We start from the raw sequence: 19,260 nt of genomic DNA on the forward strand, positions 1-19,260 counted from the left end.
CATAAGCCTGAGATTTCAATATTCTCAGTGAGAGAGATATTGGTCTGTGAAAGGAGCAGGGTATTTTTATGAAATATTATGAAGTTAGAGGAAAAAAAGAACTTGGTACTTGGAAGAGACACCTGAATGAATAAGATAGCCCAGGTCTTTAAATGACAAATGCCCTACAGTATGCATTTGCATCAGGTGTTTTTTTTAGCTACATGTATCAGCAACAGCCGATGCAGTCCACACGTTATTGCTTTAGTACTACTCAAGTTTCCATTTTTTGCCTCAAAAAAACTGAGATGCGTTGTTAGTACTGGTGCTGCTGCATCAAGAAAATGCAAGTCCTTTATTTTACTGTGTTTTTGTAAATGTTATATAGAAAAAAAGAAAATGAAAATTCTGCATCTGTTTAAGCAAATGGCAGTGCAGTTCTATGCAGGTCTACTCAGAAGAAAGTTCCATTTTGTTTTATGGGGCTTACTCCCAGGAAAGTGTGCATAGGAGTGCAGCTCTAATCATGTTTGCCTACATTTCTTTGTATAACGTTTTCTACTTCCAAAATTCATACTTTTAAAGAATCTGGAGTGACACGGCAAACAGAAGAGTAGGCAAAAGAGATGGAAGAAGGGTGGGTCATGGACATTGGGATCCTGCATTTGGAAGGATGAATTTAGAATGATGAAGTTTCAAAAGAGACTGTGCGGGAACTGCTGCCGTTGAAGCCCTGTCAACTGTAAGTACCACACAGCTCCCTTCAGGTCAGTGAAAGTTCTTTAAAATAGTGAGGACTAAAATGGAAGCAAACAAAGATTCTCAAGTTGAAGCATTTTGTTCATGATTCTGCAGTCATCTGGAGAACCTGCCCCTGTATGTGCTGAACTCAGCCCTGTGTATAGAAAGCATGTGTAATACACAAAAATGCCAATGATTATATCGTTTATAAGCTGCCACCAGAAATAAAAATGTTTTGACCAGATCTCTTCAAAATTATGCATTTTCTAAGCGTGCTAGAATTTATAGTACAGCATGATGCAAACTATGTTGCAACCAGTACTGTTTCAGGCCAGTTCCTCATCTCTATCCAACAAGGTTCTCAATAAAGTTGCCACATCCTAACATGCAGCTACTGTAAAGGGGAACACTAACATCATTCTGCATAAACCACTGAACACTCAGGATGAAAGAGTGCAAAGAGCTGCAATACTTCCCTTATTTTGTTTCCTCTTTTAATGTTTCTTAAACTGTGGCTTTCCTGTTTTCAGTGTCACAGTAAGCACACTGTGCTGAGCCATCTTACTAACCCAAACAAACCAATTCCTCTTCAGTCATTCTCCTTTCTGATGGCACAAAAGCTGCTTTAAGGAGATGGCAGCAGATGCTTCTCCAGTCCCAACAAATTCCATCCCTCTAGGAAGACAGATATGAGCAGACTATCTGCCTGGAAACACAGCAAGACAAACTGGTTGGCAACCTTCTGTCTCAAAAGACTATGATATAAGCCTACAGCCCCTGGTATTCCCAAGTGGTCTCCCATCCAAGTAGTAACCAGGCCTGACCCTGCTTAGCTTCAGAGATAAGACAAGATCAGGCATCTGCACAGTAACAGTTGCCTGGAATCACAGCAAGACAAACTACAAAAGCCAATAACAATACTTGGAATTTGGTATTACACTGGGAAAATTGGTATAGTTCTGTGGTTCTCAAACTCTTGGGGAGTTTGAGGACTGCAGTAAGGCCTTGCTATGGAGCGGGGAAGGCAGCGGGGGGGGGGAGGCAGCAACGCAATCGCTAGGATCGCATTGCTAAGGGGACTGCAGGGACACTCACCAGTCACTGCTGCCTGGGGGTATGGGGAGCCTTGTGCGACTGTCCACAGGGCTCCCCAAGTGCTTGAAAGTGATTGCGCCCCACCTCTGCAAAACCGGAAGTGGAGCGCAATCGCTCTGCTTTTACTTTTTGAAGGCTGGGGAGCCCTGCAAAGGGTCGCGCAGGGCTCCCCGCACCCCTGGGAGGCTGCAGCAAATGCCAGTCCCTGCACCCCCCTTAGTGACACGATCCTGGGGATCGTTTCGCTGCCTCCCCCTGCCCCTTAAGAGGAAACAGTCCAGGGCCCTAAGGCTGGGGCGTCACAAAGGCATAGTTTGGGAAGTCCTGGTATAGTTGTATGTAAATATAGACAAATCCCTTATCCTAAGGGACTAATGAAACAGTTTCAAAACATTCATATAAGCTGGATGTTGAACAAACTGGAATGAATTTTATGAAAATTATCTTAAGATATACAGTATAGGGTTGATTTTATTCATTTCTCCCTCGCATTTGATTAAATTGTCAAAGGTAGCTAAGAAAGATATGAACACATAAAAACAATTTACAACATCACATTCAACAATTTAAAACAGCAATTAACCAATGAAAAAATGAAATAAAAATTAACCAAATTTTAAAAAATAGTCTAGCAGCAGATGGCCCTTGGTATCTGTGAGGAATCTATTCCCAGATCTGCAGGTACAAATATTCATGGTTAATAGAATCCACAGGGAAGGCCTCAAGGACCACCCAAACACGACTGGATGCATACCAAGATCCAGGTCTACAGAGCTTGCGTCCTGAGTACACTTCTGTACTGCAGCGAGTCATGGACTCTTCGCTCACAACAGGAGAGGAAACTGAATGCTTTCCACATGCGCTGCCTCCGACGCATTCTCGGCATCACCTGGCAGGACAAAGTTCCAAACAACACAGTCCTGGAACGTGCTGGAATCCCTAGCATGTATGCACTGCTGAAACAGAGACGCCTGCGTTGGCTTGGTCATGTCGTGAGAATGGATGATGGGCGGATCCCAAAGGATCTCTTCTATGGAGTACTCGTGCAAGGAAAGCGCCCTACAGGTAGACCACAGCTGCGATACAAGGACATCTGCAAGAGGGATCTGAAGGCCTTAGGAGTGGACCTCAACAAGTGGGAAACCCTGGCCTCTGAGCGGCCCGCTTGGAGGCAGGCTGTGCAGCATGGCCTTTCCCAGTTTGAAGAGACACTTGGCCAACAGTCTGAGGCAGTGGTCGGGGAACAGGGGTAAATTACCCCAAATGGGGTAAAAGTGAAAATCTGGGGGTAATGAGGAGGTTGCGCGGTGAGCGGAAGGGAGCAGGCGATACACTCAGGCTGTATCCACAGCCTGCGTGTATCGCAGCCGCCCGCTCTCTCCGCTCTGTGCGGGAGACTGGAGCTGCCCGGCGCTGTAGTGATGATGTCATCACACAGCGCCGGGCCGTCAGTGTCTCCCGCCGAGCGGACAGAGCGGGAGGAAGAAGAAAAGCCGCGCCGACCGACGTGGGATCGAGGTAAGGTGAGTATTGTTTATTTATTTTTATTGGGGGCATCGTTGGGCTACCTATACTGGGGGGATCACCGGGCTACTAACTACCTATACTGGGGGGTCATCTGGCTACTGACTACCTATACTGGGGGGATCACCGGGCTACTGACTACCTATACTGGGGGGTCATCTGGCTACTGACTACCTATACTGGGGGATCACCGGGCTACTAACTACCTATACTGGGGGGGTCATCTGGCTACTGACTACCTATACTGGGGGGATCACCGGGCTACTAACTACCTATACTGGGGGGTCATCTGGCTACTGACTACCTATACTGGGGGATCACCGGGCTACTAACTACCTATACTGGGGGGGTCATCTGGCTACTGACTACCTATACTGGGGGGTCATCTGGCTTGCGAACAAGGATTTTCCACTCTTACGAACATAAAAACAAAGACAAGAAATCGATTGGACCCGGAAGACTGTATCCATATTGCTCTGACATCAAAATGTCCCAATATTGATGATCTCGTATCCAAGATGAAGCAACATCATTTCTCCAAAACCTGAAGTTTTCAAGTAAGTTGAAGCTTTCAAAGTAATTTTAAATACAGTATTTGAATTCAAAATGTTATTGGATGTATGATTTCCTTACTTTCAAATCAAGGGGGTAACGTCTGCGTTTATAAATTTTTTGGGGGGTAAGAGGTAAAAAAGTTCCCTGACCCCTGGTCTGAGGCAAAGAGGCAAAGAAGGAAGGCCCATAGCCAGGGAGACAGACCAGGGACAGACTGCACTTGCTCCCGGTGTGGAAGGAATTGTCACTCCCGAATCGGCCTTTTCAGCCACACTAGATGCTGTTCCAAAACCACCTTTCAGAGCGCGATACCATAGTCTCTCGAGACTGAAGGTTGCCAACAACAACAACAACGTCAGGAAGGTGTTTTGATGCATGGAGAGGCAAAGAACGGCCTCCCTAACCCTCAGAAGGCCTTTGCTTTGGTTTTCAGCAAAAACAGGAAGTGCCTTTCAGAGGCCTCTGGAAGGTCTCCTAAGGCATTTTGAGGCACAGGGAGGCTGCACGCAGCCTCCCCATGCCTCAGAACACCTCCTGTACACGACTGGAAGAATGTTTGGTTGTGTCCGGGAGGTCAAGTGACGCCCTACAGTGTGGATCAGCACCCATGCCAAATCAAATTGGTGGGTGCCGAACCCAAGAATAAGGAGGGCCCACTGTATATGAACATCTCATAACGATAGGTGTTTGTTTTCAGTGAGTAAGATAGAATTACAGCCTAAGTCTTACTGAAGACAATGGGCTTACTTCTGAGGAATGTAAATGTTTTCAAACATCTCTACTCCAAAAGCTTGTCAAAACAGGTGAGTCTTGAGCACCTATTAGAACAGAAAGGAGGAGGGGCTATTGAACCCCTTGAGGCAGGGAGTTCTACAAAGGGCCAATCATAGAAACCGTTCTGTCCCCATGTGCATGCCGACTGAGCTTTGCTCAAGGTGATCACATGGAGCAGGCGGGCCAAGAAGATCTTAATAGACAAGAACATTCATATGGCAGAAGGCAGTAATTAAGGTATCACAGTCCTAAACTTAAAGGTAATGATCAACACCTTGAAGTGGTTCTGGAAATGGTTGGAAAGCCAGTATAGCTCCTGCAGGATGGATGAAATCAAAGGGACTTAGTAATGACTGAGGAAACCTAGGATACAGTGCACAGGATTTAGATAATTGGAATATATTGATAATTGAATTTGAAACAAAGGGTGTTCAATGGCATAAAAGTACTTGCTTTTGGACACAAGATGTATGTGCAAAGTGGAGTCATTATGAAGCAGGCTTTCAGCCCAATCCTGTCCAGCACAGGAGTGGCGACGCCAAGCGGCTACTGCTGGATCCTGTGCTGGATCCGAGCAGGTTGGAGCTCAACTCGGGGGAAGGGGACATTTGTCCCCTTACCTCGAGTAAAGTCCCAGCTATTTCGCTGGCACAGACTCGAGAAGCCTCATGTTGGGCTTTCAAGAGAAGCCTCGTGTTGGAATAGGATCTGGTGGAGGAGGCCTCCTCTAGTCTCATTTCAGGCCTCTTCTTCCCCTTGATCCTCCATTTCTCAGCCCTCCCTCCAACCAGAAATGATTTCTAAACAAACATGCATAGTACTGTGCTGTCAGACTGCTTGGACCAGAAGAGATCAGAGAATTATCACAATCGCTGGATGGATTAAGTATACTGAATCGGTGTTCTCGATGTCTTAAAATTTTTTTCCATCTGGAAGCAATCCCAGAAACCACTAATATCTATTTGATTCAAAAGACAAAGGAGAGTGGTAGAGAGCTGGTTTAAAATGGCAAGCTCTCCATGTATATTTTTAGTGCACATTTTCAAAAAGCATTCTCGCAAATATATACAGACAAGTTCTTTGTTTGGTTTTAAACCAAGCAAAAAGATTTGGGAGAGCAGAAGTGCATGGATGACATTAATCGCAAAACTGAAACACAACTGGAATGTCATATCAGAGATGCACAAATGTGTGTAAAGGGGGCAAAGGTGTACCACAGTAGGTTCTATGCTTCCAGTCATAGTGGAGGTCTGCAGAGAGAGAATAAAGCAAAACCCATCGCCCTGAAAAGGCATAATAACCCAAATACATAGGAAGTGAAGCACACGCATGCCTGAGTGAAAACAGCAGTAAGGCAGGGCAGTTGCTCAGCTTGTGTTTTCAATACTGAAAAGAATGAGAGTTTGCAAGGGAGTCTGAAACCACACAAAAACCCAATTCTACAATGAAAACACAGCAGCTAATGGATATGAAACCTCCATTATTGAAGCCTTGGAGTTGGCCTCTCTGTTATCTCTCAAAAATCTTAATCTCTACATGCTCATCTGCTGCATTCTCTTCATCCCATTCCTTTCTTTTCATTTTCTTGTCTGGATGTTGTTTCATTTTGTTTATATATATATTTAAAAACAGTAAAACAGTTATCCCTATAGTGCAGTGGTTCTCCAACTCTTGTGTAGAGTTTTCCAACCACTAAGTCTTTGCGGGAGTGGGGGTGAAAGAAGCGACACGATCCCCAGGATTGCACTGCTGCGGGAGAAGGGGGGCTGTTTTTTACAATACTTGCTGCTGGGGTCTGCGGGGTGCATAGAGCCCCGTGAAGTGTTCTGCAGGGCTCCCTGCGGCTTGTACTATGTTAAAAAAAATTGCAACTCAATTCCCAGCAGTGATTGCTAAACTGGAAGTGGGTTGTAATCATTCTTTTAAACATTCTACAAGTCTCTGCAGGGCTCTGCAGGACTCCCCATACCCCCTGAACCCTGGCAGCAAATAACATAAAAAACAGCCTCCCTTCCCCCATAGTGGTGCAATCCTGGGGACCACATTGCTGCTTTCTCCCTGCCCCTTAAAGGGAAAAGGGCAGGGGTTCTCAGAATGGTGGGTCATCGTGACCCATCAGTTTGAGAACCACTGCTATAGTGGGCCCTGTTACTATAGTAAGGCATGCAGGGGAAATAAAGCTTTTGCTGGGTCACATTTTCTTTGCAGCCTTGCAGATTCCTACATCAATGTACCAAACAAATGTATAATCATTATTATTTGTCTGTATGTAGAAAGACACAGCATCATCTCACAAAGGCACAGCATCATCCCCTGATGGCTAAAAGAGCAGGTACATTTTGAACCGGGTGGTGGAGGGGCAGGTTGAGGGTGGTGGGAAGATGCTTTGGAGTTGGGGAGGGGGTGTTTCAGGGTGGGGGAGGGTAGTTCAGGCCCAGGAGGAGGGGAGGGATGGCAGAATAGGCCTCTGCCACATCCTATCCCCTGTCCCATGCCTGCTGGGATTACATGGGGCTACTGGGTTCTGTCCCAGCTAAATAGCTGGTGCAGATCTGAGTAGCCCCACTGAGCAGATTGGGGTGCTACATGGGGTAAGTGAACAAATGTTCCTTTACCCAAAGGAGAGCTCTCATCTGCACTAATCCAATGCTGGATACAGCAAGGGCCCTGTGGCCCTGCTGTGCCAGCATTGGATAGTATTGGGTTGCCACAAGCTGAACATGAGCTGGCAGTGTGATGCAACTGCAACAAAAGGTGAACACATTGTTCCTAAGCTAATGCAGCCCAGCAGAGTCCAGATTTCAAGTACTGATCATTCCACTTTTGATTGCACTAGTCAGACTGCACTTGAGGATACTGTGTCCACTTTGAGGCACCATATTTTAAGGATGACATTGATAAGCTGGAGTGGGTTCAGAGAACTGCAACCAAGGTGGTGAGGAGCCGGGAAACCAAGATTTGTGTGGACCATTACAGGGAGTGCCTTGTGTTTGCTTTGAAGTTAAATGTACATGAACATCAAACTATTCAATTCAACAAAACTCCACAAACTGTTCAGCATTTTCCAAATATGTTTCTATTTTCAAGTAGTAGACAGAATGAGGCAATTTTTCACAGCTTGGAATTTTCATTGGAACTTTGTCTCATGATAAGTACATTCAACAATTTCCAAAAACATTGCCAACCATGAAGAGAAGTTTTCCATAATCACTACCTACCGAAAGGGCTGGGTTGCCTTCATCCTCCACAGTAACCACCAGCTGGTAAAACTGTTGCCTCTCACGATCTGGAGGGGAAGGACGGGTGGCGACTTCTCCAGTCACTCTATCCATACGGAAGGTCAGTTCCTCATTTCCATGAGTGATATAGTAAGAAAGGACACTGTTGAGGCCACTATCCCGGTCAGTTGCTCGCACCTGAGCCACTCCAGTGCCTCCACCCACGTTCTAGAAGTACATGTAAAAGGGAGGGTATGAAAAGAAATGGAAAATAGTGTCTTGCATGATCACTTAGAAAGTTATAATAAAGCATTCTCTAAATACTGAATTGTTTCACTGAATTACTGAATTAACTGTATTGTAGTTAATGTTAAGTTAACATCAGAACCAGGGGACATCCACTAAAACTGAGTGTTGGGAGAGTTAGGACAGACAAAAGAAAATAGTTCTTTACTCAGCATGTAGTTAGTCTGTGAAACTCCTTGCCACAGGATGTGGTGATGGCCTCTGGCCTAGACGCCTTGAAAAGGGAATTGGACAGATTTCTGGAGGAAAAGTCCATCATGGGTTGCAAGTCATGATGTGTATGTGCAACCTCTTGATTTTACAAATGGGCTTCATCAGAATGCCAGGTGCAAGGGAGGGCACCATGATGGAGGTCTCTTGTTGCCTTGTGTGCTCCCTGGGGCATTTGGTGGGCCACTGTGAGATACAGTAAGCTGGACTAGATGGGCCTATGGCCTGATCCAGCAGGGCTGTTCTTATGCAGGTTTGGTTCTAAGATTGGGTAAAGATTGCCCTTCATATTTTAATGGTGTGGCTAAATCTGCCGTGTAGGGGAGAACCACCTTCTGGGACCTCTTGCTGTAGGATCTATGACCAAGAAGATTAGCTGACCATTTAACCGAAGTCATTGTTCCTTTAATGTTTCAAAACATACACTGTGAAATTGGAACTAGATGCCAGAGGTCAGAAAGAGAGCCTTGGCAGAAACATCTCAGCACTGTCCGGGTGAACCATGAATTTGGTTCTAGACTTGTTCTGCAGGCAGATGTGAGCAGCTGATTTCACAAGGCAACAGAGCAATATCAATGACAGCATAATATAATTTAGATCGATGTGACAATTTAAATAATCTGATAAACAAGCTATGAATAATCATGGCATTCATAAATCCCATATTGGTAGTATTTCTGTCTTTCAAAATCACATTAGAATCTCTGTAAAGGAATTAGGCTGTCAGAATCTAAGCTGTCTTTTTCATGCTTAATTATGCTGCACTGCTTAATTATCAAAATCTCTTGTCGGGAAATTTCTGCATATTGTGCTGAACACTGAACTTTCTCATATCACAAGCATTATTCAGGGCAGGACTAATTTCTCCAATTTATACCATCATTTTAAAAAAACCTAGTTAGCAGCGGCACAATCACAGGAAGGTCTCACACACAGTCCCCACTGAAATGAATAGAACCTACACAGTATCTCATTTAATTCAATGGGGTCTAAGCAGGAGATTTTCCTAGAAGACTGTCCCTCAATATTATTCCAGAAACAGTCTGTCCTAGAAAAAAAATTGTTAGAGACTTATCAAAAAACTTTTTTCTCTAAAAATTCCTCAGACATTCTGTCTGAGCAGGAACTTCCACATTAATTTCAGCATTTCACTCTAGGCAAAATTTAATAGCAGCTTTAATCAGAAACCACAGGGAACATTGAGAGGATCTTCTTGTCGTAAGAGGAAGTACATTGTTTTATACCTATCTCTGCTCCCTATCTCCCAGATTCCATTGTCGACTGCCTCCAACTCCAGCCCTTAACTCAGTTTTTCCTATACAGTGTGCAGAAGCCAAACAATACTGTAAGACTAAACTCAGCATGTTAAGTGTGCATGTGTGTGTATATATGAGAGGAAATATGCAATAAAAATGCTAGTTTCCTTGCAGTAGAATTTAGTTCTACTTATTCATTAGTCAATGTCATTCGCACAAAGTGCAACCAATCCTATTAGTACATGACTACCTACAAAGCAACACATTTTCAAAGAATGTTTTAAATGTCTGCATATGAAACAGAACTGGGTGCACCCACTTCAAGGGACGTATTTGGATGAAAATCAGATCTCCTTGGGTGCAACCAATTTCATAAAAGGGAACAGGCAGGATTATGTGCCAGTATGGAGAGAGCCAACAACAGGAGAACCTTACCTCATTAATGCTAACATTGTATCCCAGGGGGTTGACAATGATCGGTGGATTATCATTAACATCCAGTATATTAACTCTTAAGGTGTGCTCTTTCCGGCGAGGTGGGACACCTCTGTCAGATGCCTGAATCTGGAATGGAACACAAAGATTATAAAGTATTTTGATGGGAAAACAATGGTCAAGCTTCTTCAAATAAATTGGTTGCAGAGCCTATTCCACACTCACAAATGCCTCTGGTGTCCATATACAGAAAGGTGAAATATACATACTGTACTTCTATATAGACAGTATATAAGAGAATGAAGCAGAGCAATGGTACTTTCAGGGAGCCATTCCACTGAGGCTCAGTGGGAACCACCTTGGCTGGCAACTACTGTTATACATGGGCCAAGCTGAATAGTGAGTGGTGGTGACCCCTTTTGGGCATGCACCAAATCTAGCTGCTGCCTCTACCCTCTTCCTCCCCTCCCCATGCACACTACTTGAAACTGCTGTTCAAGTGCACAATTGATCAAGCATCCTTGAGAAAATCACTCTCAGCCTACTGCACAGCGTTGCTGTATAAATACTGTAAAATGCTATTTTGGGGAAAAAGTTTGAAGACAAAATGTAGCAATTATAATAAATAAAAGGATTTAAGGGAGGCTGTGAGCAAAGGTGATGCAACCAAGCCAATGAATTTGGCAATGACATTCAGTCTGCGTCACTCAGTTTGCATCACATACCAATTTTTCATCTGTTCAAAGCACTACATCATGTATCATTCCAGAGAGATTTGTTAGTAGAAAACATCTCACAATTTGCAACTTGCAAAATGCAGGGAAAGGAAGAATTTTTCCTGTGATGAAATAACTTGTTACACAGATGGGACACACAGTAGAATTACCTACTTTAGCCAGGAACAAGGTTGCTAGTCATAAATAAGCTGATCCCTCAGACCTAGCAAATGATGTGATTATGGAATGTGCATATCAGATGGTAGATATTTCTTAATTACCTTTAAAGTATAGTGCTCTATCAGCTCCCGGTCCAATGGTCTGGCCACGAACACTTCTCCGTAGGTGCCATTGGTTGTACGAATTTCAAAAGCCCTGCCTATGTTTCCTGATACGATAGAAAAAGCAACCTGTACAAAAACAAAGTGTACAATGAATGGCAGGATTAGATGAAAAGCACCATGGTCCATGGAAGGAGAGATAACAAAATCATTAAGTATCATGTGACCTTTGTTTTCCTTTTGTATCAACAGCCACTACATTTTGAGTGGTACCTGGAATCAGACAATAGAGATCCTACACATACAATATTTATAATTTTATCTAAATTCCAGATCAGATTTGTATGTGGTTCTGAATGAAAAGCATAAAAGTTCATGATGTATCACAGGAGGCCAAGGCTTGTTAATCAGTACTTACAGAACAGCCAGGCACAGCTCCATGCAGCTGAAGGTCGACTTTGGTTCTCATTTATAGATTTATACATGCCCATATGAAAAGCCTGAGCTTTAAGAGAGCTTGCTCTCTGTCTTGCTGTTATGAAAGATCAGATGGTTTTTACAATGGTGATGCCAGGACTATGAAGATATGCCAAAAATAAGAAACCATGTCTTGTTTTTAAACATCACCCGAAGACTTTTTAATTGCAACAATGAATGACTAGTAATTATTAATAAAATAGTTAAAAAGAAATTTTATGGATGCCTGCTTTTAAACTGATGGTTAGTACACCTTCTGTGAGTGTTTTATGTAGTAGTATTTTAAGTATCAATTGTATTTTTTAATTATTGCTTGTTTTGTGTAGAATGCTTTGAGGGTTTTCCAGAAAAAATGGAACAACAATCTCTCAGGGCTCGATCCTATCCAACTTTCCAACACTGATGCAGCTCTGTCAACAGGGCATGCACTGCATCCTGTGGTGTTGGTACTTACAGAGGCCTCCTCAAGCCTCCTCCTCAGGTTTGCATTGCAACTGCATTAGTGCTGGAAGGATGGATAGGACTAGGCCCTTAGAGCACAATCCTAAGCAATTGTTGGGCCAGCACAAGTCCTTTACGCAAGCCTGGGATGGTTGCAAACAAGCTGTAAAGCACATTTGCGCCTCCCTCTGAGCAAACTGCACTGCTGCATGGAGGTACGCTGACCCGCAGAGGCCAGATCCAGCTTCTGTGGCGGTGGTAGCAGGGAGTTCATGCAGGCCGAGCTTGGCTGGTGCAAGGGTCTGGGGGGGGCAGAGGGTGGGTAGGTGTTTTGTGGCGGGTGGAGGGTGGGAGACAGGCGGGCCCATGGGCAGATGGGCAGGAAACAGGAGGCAGGACCAGGACCTGACAGTTATGCCAGATTCTAGCCCCTGTTCCTGGACAACGCGGACCGGCTCCTGTTTGCTCCATTCTGCTCAGATCTGTGCCACCTTGTCAGGTGGCGCAGATCTGAGTAGACCCATTGGGGCCACCAGGGCCTCCAAGAGGAATTCTATCAGGGGTACAAAGTTTCTTTGGGGCCCCTTCCCAAAGAGGGAGGGGGTGAAAGAGTGGGGGGGGCAGTGGGGGGCAGCACTTCTGCAGCAGCTGTAGCCTCACAGCTGTGTCCCCAAGTCCCATCCACTCCTTCATGGTGAGCAGATCCACAAGCCAAAGAGCTCCTGGAGCAGGCCAGCTTCCTCCCAGATATGACACTATTAAGGGATGTATGCATTCCTGGGCCTGGTGCTTGTGGCTTCTGGCAGTAGTTGCTGCCATGTGCATCCTGTGCAGGCAGCGAATCTGGGTGAGATTGGAAAATGTCAGATCCCAGGAACTTTCTGAGCCCCCTCCTTTGGCTCCTGGGCCCCCTTTCTGACACTGGACCTGGGTAAAAATTACCCCCTTTAGCCCCCCTCCTAGGCCCTGGGGGCCACTGTGACTCTCCCTGGGGTAAGGGGAAAAGTTTCCCCTTGCCTTGAGCTGAGTCTTAGCCAGCCTCAAATATGCGCTGGGTACAGCTTAGGCCCGCCAGCTTGCCTGTGCCAGTGCAAGTTAGGATTGTGCTGTTAATATCATAATTTTAGTTATTGTGTGTGTGTATGAGTGCAGAATTTATAGTTCATAGAGTGATAGAAAAGTGTGTAAACAGGATTTAAAGAGTGCAAAATAGCCATGGACAAGTATTTGAAGAGCAGCAAGGATCAGGCGATTAGCTATGCTAAGATGTTTTGTACTTATAAAAAGGAGCATTTAGGCTCATGACTACTAAAAACCTCACACAGATCCCTCATGTTTTAGTAGAACCTGCCACATCATTTTTGGCCTTTTTCTTCAGTAATGAAGACCAAAACTTTAAATTCCACTGAGTAATATTTTCCCCTGCTGTTGAATACTACCTCAAACACTGTATATCTTGCTCATGCATATATGCAGATTTCATTGTCCTTAACAATTCTGACTTTTTGTGAAAGTAACTTAAGGGATAATTCAACCCTGTTAAGTGATTTGGGAATTCCTCCTCAGATTGGTGTGTATATGAAATCAACATCACTCAGTACATTTAATGCAAATTCAAACAGAAGTACTGTCTATGAAGGCAGCATTTACCCTTTTAACTCCAAGAATGAAACTGTATGAGAAATTCATTGTGGCTAATTATTTCAGTCAGCAAATTAAAGGAAAGAAACAACGCCTCACCTTAAAGGCAGTGCTTCCTGTTTAATACTGAGAGAACTTCCTTTTGGTACATTGCAGTGGTGAGAAAACAACATCTGTTTTTTTCAGATTTTTCAAGTTCATTGTCCCATCTGTCATGAACCTTCTTGGCATGAAAGGGCCTTGTTTTATACATTTCTTTCCATGATCATTCATAGGCACCTGTGTAGCCACTGCTCTAAACTGTGTTTAATTCTAGCCATCTTACTTTGAAAGGAAGGTCTATAACTGACAGTTAGAGCCTTGCATATGTTACAAACTGAAGGGCAAGCAATTCTTATAATGTGTGAAACGGTACTCAAGCTCTGGACTGAAGGTGAGCCCTGTGCACTCCAAAAAATCTTCACTCATAGAACTCATCACTGCAGTGGCAGCAGTGAGCAAGATCTGAACTTACATGAAGAAGAAACTGTGTCAACAAGAAGGCTTATTAGCACAATAGAGTTGCCATTTCAACACTCTCATTTGGCTAGAGCTCCCCACAGAGGAGACCTTGTGAGCAGAGACCATGTAGACAGAGTAACCTTTTTAAAGGCATAAGGAAGGTTACCTGGTGTAGCAGGTAATTGTAGGGGAGAGATGTGCTACTACTGAACTTGAATTCATGTTAGCTTCTGCTGAGTACAGGGATCTGAGTGCCTCAGCAAGCTGGAAGAGATAACCCCTCTCAGTCCCAGAAAAAAAGTTCCTTCCATAAAATTGCCCTGAATAGCATCTTTCAATGACAGGTATAGAGTGCATGTGAATGAGTGAAATAAATGTACTCAATAAATAAACTCATGTTTGTGTCACATCATGTATGCCACTGATGCCTGTGCGGGCTAATCCAAAAATACCACTGTACTTGCTTTAGCCACCACCCCAACCTTAAAAGACTAGATTGCAGTTTTTTCCCCCCTTTAAAAATCAAGTTTATTGATCACAATGTCATAAACAATCTATTTGAGCTCTTCAGAGCGGGTAGTAATGTGACCCAAACAGATCTCTCGTGCCAGGCTCTTGGGTTCTGATGCTAAGCAAGACAGCAGATACTTTGAAGCGTAATAGAAGAGAAGAGGGTCTTCTGCAGGAGAGTTCCTTCCTAGCTATTTCTGCTAGGAAATACATCATACTATGTATGATGTGTATATTGTCTTGGAATGATTCAAGGGTTTGTAGTAGTAGTAGTTTAATTCAAAGCAGGAAGTGTGTCTTAACTAATCTGTCACAACAACTTTGGAACACAATAAGGAGACATCCCTTCTTCCACTCCCATGCTAATTGATAAAGCTGAAAAAACAAAGTCTGAACTGTCCAGCCAATGAGATTACCCCTTGGCACTTCACAAGACTGGTACACACTGAAGCTGCACAATTGTTGCTACCTGCCCGTTGCTTCCTGCATCAGGGTCTCTGGCCAGAACCAAAGCAATCTGCTTTCCAACAGAACTATCTTCTGCTGTGCTCACAGATGAGTCCGAAGTGATGTCAAACTGTGGACTGTTGTCATTCTCATCCAGTATGGTGATGGTAACCTGTTCAATGGAGAATGCAGATGTAAATAAGAGCTTCCTCTCCCCTGGAATACAGCTGTCAATCAATTCATTCTAAGACAGAGGTTCTCAAACATTTAGCACCAGGACCCACTTTTTAGAATGAGAATCTGTCAGGACCCACTGGAAGTGACGTCATCAAGCAGGGGAACTTTTAACAATCCTAGGATGCAATCCTACCCACACTTACCCAGGAATACATTTACTATCCTTGTTAAAAGCACATACATAGTAGTCTGTTAAAAGTATAGATGTGTAACATTTCCCCAAATGCAGTCACATACCATAGTATGTCCAATACTGTATATTAAAAATAATGTAGTGAAATGAATGGGGACCCACCTGAAATTGACTCACAACCCACCTAGTGGGTCCTGACCCACAGTTTGAGAAACACTGTTCTAGGATATCTGCTACACTGGAACAAAACAGTGTAGTCTGAATCTAAATTGGACCTTATAACTACAAGGGAGTTTTTTTCCACAAAGGATCCAGGGTGCTGCAGTTCTGAAAGGGAGCTAAAGTCCTCTCTGAAACAGTCACAAAGCTTAGAAGTACCAGGGTTCCTTGGGGTAAAGCCAGGGCAGCATAAAAATCAGTATCTATTTATAGTACAGATGCAGCTGTATTATCCCTTTCACTGAATGTTATTTCACCTTGAGGATACAACTAAAGTTATCATTTCCATCTCAAAAGTTAAGGTCTTGATATGAAGGATTAGGAGCCCCTAACACTTCTGAATGGCTGGAGCAAAAATAAAAGCCCAATCTCATGCATGTTTACTCAGAAGAAAATCCTTTTGAGTTCATGCTGCTTATCCCAAGTGTGCATGGAATTGCATTCTAAGTGTAAATCCAAGCAACTCTAACTGAGTTTTTAATTCACATATGCACACCGACAGAGGGAAGACAGAACCTGCCATTTATTATGGAGACTCTAACCTTCTCCCTATTGGTTCTACAATACACAGGCATTCCAAGAGATTGTAACATCACTGAACTCTCACAGGAGTGAAATGCCTGTTAGGAGTATGAGTACCTGTTACAGTAGGGAAAGCTGATCATTATAGATAAAGCTTAGCTGCAGTCACAAGTTTGGAATCACCCCAAGAGTGTCCAAGCTTTTTTTTGTTGTCATTAACTAAGGGAAATGCTCTCATATCTAAAAATAACTGTATATACATCTATATATACAAAGAGAGGAAGAATCTTTTAGTCATGGATTCTTATTTACCTGGCTAAAGGCTCCAGGTGCAGGATTAGACAGCATGGCCCACTTCTGGAGGAAGCTTGAGGGGTACACATTCTCTTTCTGGCTATGGGTGATCTGTATTCTTGCAGCCAAAAATTGGCCAGAAGAGAAGGAATGCTTCTCCACTTTCAAAAGTAAGCAGCTGCTGAAATGAGGCCACCTGAACAGCAAAACCAGTTGCTTCCAATCTACTTCATTTCCTCCCATTGTTGACACATGGGCCTGCTTCCACCACAATAGCCCCAATAATTTCCAGGCGTGATTCGAAATACATCTGACCATGTGTGTTTGTCTGATGGCTTTAGTAAACAAAATAGCTCTGTGTGTGCATGTATGTATGCGCAAGGACGCACACGCATGCATGTGTAAGAAAAACTGGATTGGGATCATAGTGGGAACAAAGGATTACCCCCCCCCCCATGCTGCAGTCCTGATCCAGATCAGAGCTCCTGTGGCTGCTATTTACAAAAAACCCAACGACCACCAAACCACACCACCACCAGGGCCAAACAACGTCTTTGAAGTTGCATTTAGTTTAACCTTGTGCAAACACAAGACTGTGCTACTATTCTTTTACATCATCCAGTGCTGTGCCTTCACACAGAGAAGAGGTTCTGAGGACTGAGCCCTTGCTCAAGTTAAACCTGGACACTGGAAATGACAGAGCTAAGATTATAAAGTGTGGAAAGGGGGACGACGACAAAAACGGATGCAAGAAACATCTCCATTTCTGCACAAATCTCAATCTACTGTTTCTTATATACTAAGATAATCAAGGGCAAGGAGAGGGTAGGGAGATGTCAAAAGATCTGAGAGAAACACTACTCTGTCCCCTTTCAGCTTCAAAAGAGAGTTCATGTGACATTCTAGTAAAATACATCCCATAACAGGGCTGCAACTTCTAGGATGCTTCTAAATGCTCTTAGGGGCAGTGGGCGATTCTGCTTAGATCATGTTGCTTGGAAATTGTGAATAATACAAAACCTGCTAGATGAGACAGAACAATTATTTATTTTAAAGGAATTTCTGCTTGCAAGTGTATTGGCTCTTTGTGTACCTGAGAATTAGCTGGCTCAGAAAGTGTTAGATAAATTCTAAATCTTTTGTATCCTAGATCAATATAGGTTACTGAATGTCTTACATGTTTTGCACTGCATCCTACACTACACCAATTGCAAAAGTGTGCAGCATTTGTATGAAAGGACCAGAGGCAGCAATAGATAACCACAATGGGAAAAACACTCTTACCTTCTGTTGGAAGGAAGCACAAATGGGATACAGAAGAAGAAGAAAAATAAAGGATTATCAGATTTTGTCATTCAGCAATGTAGTTTGAATTCAATGCTTTGGTAAAGTGCTGAGGGTCAGGGACATGAATATACAGTATAGGACAGCACAGGTAAATTGTATCCAAACCAAATGCCTCTGTTATGGCTCTGCCAATATCCCTCAACTGTTTTCTTCTTTACACCAGCTGCCAATTTAACACTCAGCATGTCAGCAAATACTGACACCAGGAAAATATTATTACTACCCCCACATGTGGCACTTTTTTTTCCAGGCCCGCCTGCAGCAGCCAGGTTTTCTGAATAACACGGTTTTGCATGCCCGCAACATCCTTCCACATTTTAAGTGGTGGTTTTCTTTATATTTAGCAGGGGTAGAGAAACTGTCCCTGTCAATCCCAGCATAGCATCTTTTCCAGTGGCTGTTTGCTGGTATTTCCTCAGGTTTGGAAGACTGTGGACAGGGAATCATTTTCACTGCTATGTAAATCAGGGCAGGACGTCTGGTCTAGAGGGTAGAGCCTCCATTTGCCTGAAGATAACATCCACAAGGTCGCCAGTTCGAGGCCACCGGCAACATGCGACCTTGAAGCAGCTGACAAGCTGAGCCAAGTTATTCCATCTGCTCTGAGCATGGGAGGATGGAGGCCAGAATGTGAAACCAGATCAGAAAGAAACACCTGAATGTTGTGGTTCTTGAAAGAAAGAACCTTCTTTCAATTGTAAAAATCCCTAAGGGGATTTAATAAGCCTGCCTATGTAAACCGCCTTGAATAAAGTCTTGAATAAAGACCAAGAAAGGCAGTATATAAGTACCTGTATTATTAAATTGCTTTGTAAACATTTGTTGAAAACTGGTATAACAACAACAACAACAATAATGTAGAAGTGCAGCTTCTCCACTGGACCAAAAATCTGAAAGCAGACTCAGGATTCTGTCTCTTTCTCTCCAAATTGCAGGAAGGGCTGTGGGAATAAGATTGTGGATTGTGAGAATCCACAATCCACAATTGTGATTGTGGGAATAAGATTTTAGATTGTGAGCCCCTTAGATTGTGAGCCCCTTTGGGGACAGGGAGCCATTTAGTTATTTGATTTTTCTCTGTAAACCGCTTTGTGAACTTTTAGTTGAAAAGCGGTATATAAATACTGTTATTATTATTATTATTATTATTATTATTATTATTACTACTACTATAAGATGGCAGCTATCCCCACAGCAACTCAGGTGTTCTGCTGGATATTAAAGCAGCAGACCCTATGTAAATGTTCCTCTATAAAAAAACAAATATTTGTGATGTGGACAGGGGAGGAAATGCTTGTCTCTCATATCAACTGTCTGTATTTGCCTAGGAAAGCCAATTTCATATCTGAGAACCAGAATTTGAGACATCATGTCAGAATATAAGATTGCATTCAGTAATGT

General features: G+C 43.4%; 1 protein-coding gene across 1 annotated transcript in view; it reads right to left on the reverse strand.

Moving 5' to 3' along the window:
• The window catches only part of CDH23 (cadherin related 23), a 453,381-nt gene that overhangs the window by 81,805 nt on the left and 352,316 nt on the right, over positions 1 to 19,260 (reverse strand). Inside the window, exons 33-37 of the mRNA XM_066621404.1 lie at positions 18,545 to 18,547; positions 15,130 to 15,279; positions 11,091 to 11,219; positions 10,094 to 10,222; positions 7,887 to 8,114 (exon numbers count right to left, since the gene is read on the reverse strand). Coding sequence (XP_066477501.1) covers positions 7,887 to 8,114; positions 10,094 to 10,222; positions 11,091 to 11,219; positions 15,130 to 15,279; positions 18,545 to 18,547 — 639 coding nt within the window. The remainder of the gene's footprint in view (positions 1 to 7,886; positions 8,115 to 10,093; positions 10,223 to 11,090; positions 11,220 to 15,129; positions 15,280 to 18,544; positions 18,548 to 19,260) is intronic.

The sequence above is a fragment of the Tiliqua scincoides genome, chromosome 3 (genome assembly GCF_035046505.1).
Source record: "Tiliqua scincoides isolate rTilSci1 chromosome 3, rTilSci1.hap2, whole genome shotgun sequence".
Lineage (NCBI taxonomy): Eukaryota > Metazoa > Chordata > Lepidosauria > Squamata > Scincidae > Tiliqua > Tiliqua scincoides.